The 11,893-nt window shown below is 47.3% G+C and overlaps 1 protein-coding gene across 1 annotated transcript in view; it reads right to left on the reverse strand.

The window, feature by feature from the left end:
• The window catches only part of GLDN (gliomedin), a 57,192-nt gene that overhangs the window by 13,153 nt on the left and 32,146 nt on the right, over nucleotides 1-11,893 (reverse strand). The window contains exons 3-4 of the mRNA XM_006755996.2: nucleotides 9,564-9,581; nucleotides 9,092-9,199 (exon numbers count right to left, since the gene is read on the reverse strand). Coding sequence (XP_006756059.1) covers nucleotides 9,092-9,199; nucleotides 9,564-9,581 — 126 coding nt within the window. The remainder of the gene's footprint in view (nucleotides 1-9,091; nucleotides 9,200-9,563; nucleotides 9,582-11,893) is intronic.

The raw sequence follows: 11,893 nt of genomic DNA on the forward strand, positions 1-11,893 counted from the left end.
GGGCTTCTTCCTGCTTTCCCTTTCGCCTCCCTGCATTGTGCCTACATATGCAAATTAACCGCCATCTTGTTGGCAGTTAACTGCCAATCTTAGATGGCAGTTAATTTGCATATAGCCCTGATTAGCCAATGAAAAGGGTAGTGTCGTATGCCAATTACCATTTTTCTCTTTTATTAGTGTAGATGCTGCTAAGTGAGTAGCAGAGAGAGATCCAATTCTACCACCATGGCCCTCTCTGTGGCATTCCAATGCAAAATGCTTTTACTCAAAATAGCAAAACAAGTAGAGCTGCTTTAGGACAGGCGTTAAGACGGGTGGGTACAGTGTGAACAAACTGCCGTGGGTGAAACGTCTGCCTCCACTCTCCAGGAGCCATCACTCCAGGAACTGCAGCCCCACCACACACAGCAACTGTTGAGATGTGTGCCATGACCTCTCAGCACTACTCTACAGGCAGCACAGGATTCTGACCTCTGAGAGAAAGGAAGCAAATAGGTTCATACGGTTGTTACAGTTCACTGCTGGTGGGTAGTTTCCACACAGCAGCAAGGGAGGGGAACCCAAATAGAGCCTGGCAATGTTGCTATAGTGAAGAAACAAAAACAAGAATTTTTGGACCTAGAGGTGGCTAGAACTTGTGAGGTAGAATATGAGAGAGGAGGTCGTTGTGTAGAAAGAGCTGAAGAACTTCAGAACTTGGAGTCTTTGGCTGAGAAATGATCTGTGCAGGATGCTAGGCAGGGAAAGAACGGACAGAAAGCACTTCACTACACAACTCTCAGAGCCTGCACAGGGAAAGTTCTCATTCCCACCAATCAAGGCGGAGAGAGCTCAGAAAATCGCAGGATATTGGGTAGAGTTCTTGGAAAAGTCTTGTCTTAGTAGTGGGGCTAAATAAGCCCGAGAGACAAGGCTGCCATGGGTCCATCATAACAATGCTTAAAAATAAGCTTTGAAAGGATTACACTAATCTGCAAATAGTTTAACTGCATGCCCGAATAGACCCAAAATTTGAATTATTCAGTCAAGGTGATGCAGCAACTTAACAATTTACGAAAAAAATCATATGATCATCTCAGAGGATGCAGAAAAGGAATTTCATAAAATTCAACACCTATTCTCAATAAAAATTCTCATCAAAATAGGAATAGAGGAAACTTTCTCAATATGGAAAAGGGCATCTATGAAACACCTACAGCTGCCATCATCCTTAATGGTGGAAGACTAAATGCTTTCCCCTCAGATAAGGAATAAGACAAGGTATCTATGCTCATCACTTTTATTTCATACTCTACTGGAGGTTCTAGCTAGTGAAAAAAAAAAGCAAGCAAAAAGGGATAAAAGGCAAGCAGATTGGAAAGGATGAATTAAAAAAAATTTTAAATTCAGAGGACATGATTGTTTACTAGTATGTAGACATTTTCATGAAATCTATAAAAGATCTACTCGACCTCATGAGCACCCAGGGACACTGGGTTCCTGAGAGGGGAAGGGATTGCCTAATATTGTGCAAAGGTATTGCCAGGTATGGATCAATTTACATGATCTACTATTGCAGGGAACCCCCTGTTCATTTTGATGACAGCCTCCTAGATGTATTGCTCAGCAGAGGTATTATTCCGAGTGGTAGAGATTTCAGGCAACAGGAAAGACCTGGAGGCATGTCTTACAACAGGAAAAACTTTGATTCCTCTCAAAGTCAATAACCAACAGGGCTTAGGATCTTTTCTAACTACCCTGTCAGTCTCGATTCCCGTTTTTATACGCTCTGGCCAAGTGACTGCCCGTTCACCCCTCTCCTATGCCCCATAAACTGGGACAATCCCCACTCTCTAATGGTTATCCTCTGGCGTTACAATTATCCTCTCTCCAGATGAAAAATCAAATCCGGATTGACCCCACCCTCACTGCCTGCTAGCACCACAGGATTCAACATAACTGTCCCAAGGGAATCATAGAATTCCAGATTGGAAGGTACCTAAAATGTCAATTAGATTAACCTCCAAAATCCCAAAAGCCTCTCTCTTCACATCTTTTCAGCAATGGGGAGATAACTGCATTCACATCGCATCACATCACATATCATACCCCAATACTCTGCACAGCCATGGGAGGCAGTTATTCTCTAAAGCATATATCTGAATCTCTTAACACCTTTCCTTTATGCTGGAGGAGTAATACATATTCAAAATGGTTTCTGCTCTTCGATACTCAAGGAACCCTACGAACCATGCCAAAGAAGACAGTATGTGAAAGAACCTTAAGATGTTGATCACTATTAGTAAATGTAGTGAACAAAGAAACATTTGCTACATTTCAGCCAACCTTAAAAACAAACAAACACCTCAGTAAAAAACTAGGAAATTCAGCTGTAGCTGGGAGTCAGAGGCCTCAGGCTCCCTCCAGCAGTGATCCCAGGCAGGTGCCATGCACTGAAGGGGGAGCTGTTACACAATGGAGGGGAGTGAAGAAGAGCAGAAGCCCCCCACCTTACCCCACCCCATTGTCGGAATTTGCTCTGCTATGGATTCAGTATGAAGCAAATCATGCCTCCTGGGTGGTTCATGGCTCATGATGCATCTCTCACAACAGCATTGGAAATCCATCAGTCTGGGTCATCCCTGCCCAGGTCATCAGGACATCTTGCTGGAAAGTGGTTTGCTCACTTAAAGGAGCCTTTAATCGGGAACCTCTGCATGAGGAGGCTTTCTTTTGTCAGTGTTTTAAATAGGCAATTTGGCACATTATCTGCAGGACACAAAAGATGAGCCCGTTGCCATAGAGTCCAGTCAGCACAATGCACCAAGTATAACTGATACCGTTTAAAGGTTTCACATGCCCAGATTTAGCAAAGCTCAGAGAAATGGTATCTTCTTGTTACCTGAGAGTTTTCTTTTTCAGGCATTTATTCTAGTCACAAAAAGCCTTTCTGCATCATCATCCTATTTTCCCTTCTTTTCTTTTCTTTTTTCCTCATATGCCTTTTATTTTCTTTCTCAAAAAGGTCATGTGTGAAACAGGAAAATATTCATGCTGTAATGCAGCTGTTGTAAGGCAGCCCCTACAGGGGCAGGTGTTTAAAACTAAAGATATTAAAGACCTTTGCTTAAAGGTGTATTTTGATACTTATCTGGATGTGCATAATCTGTTGTTGTTGTTGTTGTTGTTAATCCTCACCTGAGGATATTTTTTTCCATTGTTTTTTTAGAGAGAGTGGGAGGGAGAGGAGAGAGAGGGAGAGAGAAAGAAAAAGAGAAAGAGATACATTGATTGGTTGCCTCCCACACTCACCCCAATCAGGGCCAGGGATTGAACCTGCAATCCAGGTATGTGCCCTTGGCCAGGAATTCAGCCTGTGATGATGTGCACAGGCCAGCGCTCTAAACACTGAACAACACTGGCCAGGGCATGCATGATCATTTTTGAGCATTTGTTAAGAAAGGGTGGGGTCACAGAGGACATTCCTGGAGCACCCAGCTCAGGTGATTAAGAAGACTGCACCACTGGGTCTCCACAGGACACCAACTACATAAGGTTGCCCTACCAAGACCAGAAGTCATAGCAGATCCACCTAATACATAGAAACAAAGATAAAGAAGTAGCAAAAATAGGGAGACAAAGAGATATACCCCAAATAGAAGAACAGGGAAATCTCCAGAAAAAAAAAAGCTAACTGAAATGGAGGCAAACAATTTACTAGATATAGAGTTCAAAAAATGGTTATAAGGATGCTCAAGGAACTTAGTAAAAACTTCAATAAAGAGTTATAAAGCATTCAAAGGACATAGAAACAATAAAAAAACAACAAATCAGAAATGAAGAATACAATACCTGAAATGAAGACTACACTAGAAAGAATAAATAGTAGATTAGATAAAGCAGAGATATACGCCTGCCTTTATAGTCAACTAGAGGCCCAGTGCAAAAAATCCATGCACCTGAGGGGAGAGGGTGTCCCTCAGCCCGACCTGCACTCTTGGGGGATGTCCAATTGCCAATTTAGGCCCGATCCCTATTTTATTGTAGTGTTGTTTACAGTAGACAAGATTTGGGAGCAGCCCAAGTGCCCCTCAATAGGTGAGTGGATAAAACATTTACACAATGGAATATAACTCGACCGTAAAGAAGTAAACCTTACCTTTATGACAGCATGGATGGACCTGTAGAGTATCATGCTAAGTGAAATAAGCCAGTTAGAGAAAGACAAGTACCATATAATTTCACTTATATGTGGAATCTAATGGAAAAAAAAATAAACTAACAAAATAGAAACAGACTCATAGATACAGAAAACAGACTGACAATTGTTAGAGGGGAGGCGGGTAAGGAGCTGTGTGAAAAAGGTGAAGGAATCAAGCAAAAAACACACAGACACACACAAAAAAACCCCACCCCCAAACCGTCATAGCCACAGACAGCAGTATAGTGATTTCCAAAGGGAAAGGGGGTTGGGAGAGGATGAAGAAGGTAAAGGCTGGATAAGTGGTGATGGAAGGAGAGGACTTTGGGTGGTGAACACACAATACAATCTACAGGTGATGTATTATAGATTGTACACCTGAAACCTATATATTTTATTTAACCAATGTCACCCCAAAACATTCAATAAAAATGAAAAAGAAAGTGTCATGGACATTTTGTCAACATACAAAATGTTTTCTCTTTGCCCTCTTATGACTATTGCCTGTGACAAAGTTTCCCTTTGTCTGTAGATAGAATCTCCTTGTCCTCACACTGGCCATGCGCTGGTGTCAGAAGTACCCTGCTATCTAATCACAGGCACCATCAGAAGACCCGTGGGGGGTGCTCTGCCCCGCCCCACTCAGCTGAACTCAGTGATACTATCACTGTGTCGCCTGGGCTCTGGCCAGCTTTGAGTCAGCACATTCTGCCAGGGAAGAAAGGTCAGGTTCTGTGCTACAAGGGGCTCTCTGCTATTTTTCTTCCTCCGTGGCACCCACTCAAAACAAACCATCTCACTAGCGTTAGAGTTGGGGGTTGTGCGATGCTGCAGGGGTCAACTCCAGCATCTTCTCAGCAGGGGGTGAGGGAGGATGGCTTATTTTTGGCTGGACCATCTGTCACAGACTGAGGGTGGGGGGAAGGGGACTGGAGGGTGTCCACAATACCCAGTCCCAAGACGGGGATGGGTAAGGAGGAGGGTGTTTATTTCTGTTTTCATGAGGATTTGATTTTTAGAGAAGACACTGCAGCATTAACTCTTAAGTGAGACAGTAAGACAGATGGAGAGAGAAAGTAAATGTTTGGTTTTGAGGCAACAGAATGTCAAACTTCATAGAAGATGCTAGTTGCAAAATGACAACATTTAAGTCTCTTTTAGTTCTTCTTTCCAAATCTAAGTCAGTATTTCAAATGAATACAGGTATTTCCACTAAGACTTCCTTTAGGTATAAAACCAAGTTTCTCTTCCCATTTTTGCTAACAACAGCTAACACTAATATAAATAGCTTATATATATTCACTCGCTCTTCCCAACAGTGCTATGGGGTTGATGCTATTATTGTCCCCTTTATACAGATGAGGAATCCATGGCACAGAGTGATTAAATAACTTGCCCCAGGGCACACAGCTACCAAGTGGAGGAGCCAGGATTCCACCTGAGCTCTGGCTCCGGCTCCACGCTAGTCCTCCATCGTGCTTAGCATTCCTCAGGTCAGAAACGGAGGGTTATCTTCGATGCTTTAATCTCTTGGAAACAACGGTTAGGCTAGAGCTCTGAAATTCTGATTTAATCAGACCAGTGTATCTCAGAGCGCCCTGTTCTTTCCTTCAAATATGTATGTAATGTGGTTACCAATGTACTAGACTTCTGACTATGAACAATCAGATGGAAAGGGGTCCAGAGTGGGAGCTGTGTCTGCTTTGTTTCCCCAGCAGTATTCTCAATCTGTCCAATAAATATTTGCTGACAAACTCCCACCTGCTTCTGCTGTGCTCAGCCTCTGGGTCGGCTCACCTGGAGGCTCACTTCTATGTGGTCACTAGATGCTACTGCTCCTCAGGGCTCCACCCAGGCTCTCCCACAGCCATGCCCACATGCCCGTGGTCTCTGATACTCTGCCATGTAGACCTCTAGTCCGCTGGTCTCCTCTGACCGCAGACCTGCATCCCCAGGGCACACCCCCACCCCCCACATGTCCTCCCCTGGTGTCTCAATCTCAGCACATCCCATGCTGAGCTCCTGACAGTCTCCCTGAACCCAAGTCAGTGCAAGGCTCCCACCTGGGGGCAGAGCAGTCAGGCAGTGCAGAGGCCTGGAGTCTGCCTGAAGGCCTCCCTCCTCTACCTCTGTTATCCACCTGTCATCACAGACTGCAGATTTCACCCCCAAATACCCACTCCATTTGTCTCTCCATGCCCATCTCCGCCATCCCCCCCGCCTGCTCTTTGAGAAACTTCTGAACGTATCCCTCCTCCGTCCTCACTTGTCTCCTGTGCTTATTTCAATGTGTTCCAGGCACATTGGTTCTTATAAAGGCAGATCTGATCCCGTCCCTCTCTCCTGCTGGAGCCCCTCCATGGCTTCTCCTGCTCTCAGGATAAAGACATCTTCCCTCCGTGGCTCTGCCGTCCCTGGTGCCCCTGGAGAGAGTTGGTTGCTGGGTGGTATGGGCATGCGTTCCAGGCTCAGGTCAGGAGCAGGAGGGAAAGCTCGGCCGGGGCCTTAGCAGGGTGACTGCGGACAGCACAGCCCTTGCTCTGGGGTCTGAGCTGGCCCAGGGCTGAGCAAAGCTTTCAACAACCCCTTTCCACAGAGACAGGCTCTTCCAATGGCCATTGTCTCTATACATTAGAAGCGAGGCTAGTCTCCGCTTCCCCTGGCCCAGGGCGAGGACCCCCTGTTGGGCCCTTGGTGACTCCAGTTCTAACCTCAACCTTAGTGGAAACTTCTTGTTCTAAGGTCTAAAGTTGCTGACCCCGGAGGCCTCCCTCACTGGGAAGGCCCGTGTCTTTGCTACCCTTCCCATGGGATCTCCAGGAAATGAGGACTTGGTCCACCTCCAGAGAAACAGAATCCAGCACCTTCTCAACCAGCCACTGCCACCCCTCTCCAAGCCTCCTCCCTTCTGCCCTGTGGCCTCCCCGACACAGCCACCAGGGCGGTGGGTTCCCCAGTGGGGCAGGGCAGGTCTCTGCTCTGCTGTAAATCCTGCCCATCTCGCTCTAAGCACAAACCACAGTTCTTCAAATGCCCAGGCCAACCTGATTTGTCCTCTTTCCTTTCTGGTCTTAACTTGACCCCAGTTACTTCTCATTCTCTGTCCAGCCACCCTGGCTTCCCTGTGGCTTCTCAGACTCATGGGGGCAAGCTGCACTCCCCGGTTCTGCTGGAACCCTCTCCCCAGGCCCCCGCTCTCACCTCCTCCGGGTGTTTGCTCAAAGCTCCCTTCCCAGGGGTCTTACATGGTTTCCCACTCCACAGTCACCCCCGCACTCCCCATTCCCTCTCCTGGCTCTATATTTCTCCTTTACCACCGTGTAACAATCTACTCTACTTGTCGATCTTGTCGACTGTTCATTCTCCCAGCTTAGAATTTAAGCTTTATGAAGGCAGGGATGTTGTGAGCGTTTTCACTTCTGGATCTCCAGCACCTACAACAGTACCTGCCACATAAATATGCGGTACCTGAGTGGACGGCCCTTTTCTTTGCCATCACTGGGTTGTGGGCTGCATGCTGAGCACACTGCAAAGCCAGAGCCCTTCTGGAAACCACCCCTTTCCCCCCTGCCCACGCCCATGCCAGCACAGTGCTGCCTCCCCTCAGCTGCCCCTCATACACTCGTTGCTGAATCCTTAGAGCTGGGTCACATTTCTGGGGGCTTCTCAGGATAAACCAAATGTCTGTACACTGCTGGTCATCATTATTCAATGCTGATGTTCATTTATAATTATTATCCAACACGGAACAATCCATTACTGCTCTGTAGCATGGGCTGTAATTACTGGCCTTCTGGGGACGGAGCTGACTGGCTGTGCTGCCCATTGTCATAGGGGCTGCCCCCTGGGAACGTGAGCATGCAGGTTTGGCCAAGTGGCAAAGCCCCTCCACAACTCTCCCTCTCCACGGGCGATAAGAGCAGAGTGCTGGGAGGGGGACTGTGCTGTCTGGAAGAATCTTCCAGTAGCTCTTCTAGCCCAGAGCCTGTTCAAGTGAGCGGGAGTAGCAGAGCCACAAAGTTGGAAATAAGCTAGAGGGTGTGATGGAGGCTCCACCTGCCAGAGGCTGAGAGCCAGGCCTCCTAGAGGCCTCCTGAGCTGCCCTACCCCTGCACTTGAGCTTTCACATGCCACATGCCAGCTTTCTTCAGTGAGTCTGCCCAACAGGCCTTTCCCCGGCCGCCCAGGATTGGTACTCAGAGCCCCTTAGAACTTGCCCGCCCGCCTGCTCTCTGCCTCCTGCCACACCCCGCAGGAGCCCCTGCCTCTCACTGACCCCTGGACATACCTGACACCTCGGGGCTTTGGGGCCTTGGCTCGGGTGATGGCAACACTGCTGCTCACAGAGGCACAGGAAGTCTCTCGGAGATGCCCCACATCTCTGTAACCACCCTGTGGCCCCCGGACGGGAGGCCCTGACAGCTGGGACCCCACAACCCGAGTGCAGGCCTCAGGGAGGCCTGGATGCCACCAGTCCATTCAAATCATTCCAGCTATTCCTCTACTAGGAAAACTCAGGGGCCAACATCACACAACTGATTTTCAATTAAACATAACGTTTCTGGGCAGATGAAGGCAGTGAGAGGGCAAGGCAGAAACTGAGCCTGGAAAGACGGGGCGTGACACATGCAGCCAGCACACAGCCCACACGTGCCCACCCTGGGCTCTGGCTCCCGCCCCTTCCATCTGTCAGTCTGCATCAGAGCAAGCAATTCCCAGGGAGACAAACCATTGTCAGTACCAAAAAGAATGCCCTTGGCCCCCAAAACACGGCAACTTCCAGGCAAGAGTCGAACCAGCCTTGCCTGCAAAGATATAGCACTTTCTAGCCACTGCACACACATTAGCCCATTCAAAATGCAGAACCAGAAACGAGCAGCAAGGAAAATAACGAAAGAGTTGCCAAAATACCAATTTTTCCTCTCTTTCCATTTGCTCCTTTTTCGCCCTTTGGGCCCTGGGGACCAGGCTGTCCATCCGACCCGTTGTGTCCTGGTAGCCCACCAACTCCTGGCGGTCCTGCATCAAACACGGGAAACGAACATTAAAAACATCTCTTCACTGAAGTTGAGGTCATTCCCTGTAGCCAGTGAAGGTGGGCAGCACTGACACCTTTCCCAGATCCTTCCCGTTTCCTCCCTTCCTTCGCCTCCTTTGCTACCCTGGCCTGGAACAGTGACAAGTGGAGGATGGCGAAGGCAGGCTCTCAAGTGGGAGGGGCAGGAGAGTTCAAGATTGGGGGAGAGAGCAGGGGGAACACAGCGACAGTCGGGGTTGGTGCTAAACTCTTCCCCCTTCCCCACCTTAGTCCCTTCTGAGTGATCCTGGGGAGTTAGCCACCCATATTCCCCGCTATGAACTAGGAAAAGCCATGGGCTCTTACCTGGTGGGCCAGGTGGTCCTAGAATAGAAAAAGAAATTTAAATGGTGAACTATAGGTGGAAGAAAGCAAAGCAGCTCCACACCCCAGAATTATTTCCCCCCTCTTAGAATGTACTGGCGAGGAGCCACCCCATGCCTTTTACTTAGAATTCAGTATATTTACCCGAAAGATTCTTAAAATCAAGTCAGCACAGACACATTCGCCAACCAAAACCACTCCTGTTTAAGTTTCAGTGGACAAAGAATAATTGTACCGATTCAGAAATCAGTCATCTCTCAAGCAATCAACTTAATTAAATGAGGCTGGGTGATAATACAGGTAGGCACGACAGCCCTGGCACAGGTAAGTGCCGGCACTGCAGGGCTGAGGTCTGGCTGTCACGAGAGCAGTCCCAAGGGCTCCCAGCAGCCAGTGTGTCTCCGCTAGGCCACTGAGGGGGTCTGAGAGCAGAAGCTGGTTCTGAAGTATGGTAGCAATCATTTCAGATTGAAACTGTAGTTTAACTCTAACCCTGCTGTTTGGCTTAACAATAGAAAAGTTACTTTAATTTTCTGAATTGTATAAATCACCCCATTCAATTGAATGCCTTATTGATTGTACCGTGACTATCCCATTGATTGTTACTGGTTTTAGAAAGCACATTCTTCGCCTGGGAAGGACAGCAGTTATCCCAAGGTCAGAGGGCTCTAGACCCAAAACTGTAATTTAGATAACATGCTAAGTTTGACCCAGGTTAGATAATGTGTTCATAACATGCTGTTTAAACTGCTTTTTGCAAACTACGTTCCTCATTCCAGACCCGAGGGCTCTAGATAATGTATTTCTGTCAATTCAGTGACCCCGAGACCCAACACTGACCCTGAGGCCCAAAACTATAATTAACATGCTTAATTCTTCTGTAAACTGCTTTTTGCGAGCCAGGTTCCTCATTCCAAACCTTGAGATGTAATCAATACCTTTGTGATCTTTGCTTATATAAACCTGGTTTTGCCACCATCTTATGGCTATGAGATTTGGGGAATGGCCCCTGATAGTCCCGGATTGCAATAAATGTGACTCTTTAATTCGACTTCTTGAGGCGTCCTTCTGTGATTCACAGGTTACATTACAACCGTTCACCTCCCCGGTCTCTATTTTGTTGCATGAAATAGCCCAAGACGAAGTAAGGGCCCAGATCAGGTAGCAAATACTTTCCTTAGTGTGTAATTACCCAGAAAATCTAAGGGTGTTCATATGGATCATTTACACATAATCTAACAAAAGGATTTTGCTTTCCCAAATAGAAGAGTCTTCTTATCAGTTATTCTATGTGAGCACTCAGACAAGCTAGTGAGGCTGTAGCCGGAGCAGCTGCGGTCCTTCTGTTCTCCAGACTGCATGTGATCACCAGTACTACAGGGAAAGGTCTTCCATAAATCCAAGCTGTGACCTTTCAGAAAAATCACCATTTACTAAGCACCTACTATGTGCACCAAAATTCACTAAGCAGCAGCAAGCTTGGCCCCTGTGTCTGTTGTGTTGACAACCTACCATGGGAAGGTAGATACTTGGCAATCACAATGAAATGTGAGGGAGCTGCAGAGAAGCAAAACCCCAAAGGGGTGCTGGGGCAACCTGGGCACACGGCTGTCTGAGAGGCCTCCAGAGAAGGGTGAGCCTGGATCTGGGGCGCCGAAGAAACAATGGGCCTGGGATGGCTGCAGGGGTGAGGGCTGGACATCCCATGTAGGAGCAAAATACAGAGGTGGGAATCTGTATGATTCAGGGTGAGGGAGGAAGAAGATAGGTCAAGCTGGTGTGTGGAGATGAGGCCAATGTGGGGCAGGGGCACTTGACTGCCAAGCAGAGAGGTGTGGGTAGTATCTGTGAGGCAGTAGGGAGCTATAGTAGGTTATTAAACAGGGGAGAGGGCTGATACCATGAAGTCAGTGCATTTGAGATCTTCCCTGTAGATGGAAGTTGAAGAGAACTTGGGAATAAGACGAGAGAGAGAGAAAGAGGGAAAAGAAAGGATGGAGAGAAAATACCCAGGAGGTCTTTGTGGTTAAAATTGGGGGTGAGGCTATGGATAAATGTGGTTGGTGACTGTAGAGCTGCAGGAAAAGCTAGACATCCCAGAGGTATTTCAGCAGAATGAGCAGGGCTCTGTGTGAGGCAAAAAAAAAAAAAAAAAAAAAGGCCTAGGATATTAATGGCGAGAGGCTGTTTTGCATACTTGGGGACTCATGGAAGAACACGTGTTTGAAGGTATGCTTTCAATACATATAGGCCTACCTCGGGCCAAAACAATTTGCTGAAAATGGCACCACATTTTTAGGATTAGTGTAGCC

This window comes from Myotis davidii, unplaced genomic scaffold (genome assembly GCF_000327345.1).
Source record: "Myotis davidii unplaced genomic scaffold, ASM32734v1 scaffold132, whole genome shotgun sequence".
Taxonomy (NCBI): Eukaryota; Metazoa; Chordata; class Mammalia; order Chiroptera; family Vespertilionidae; genus Myotis; species Myotis davidii.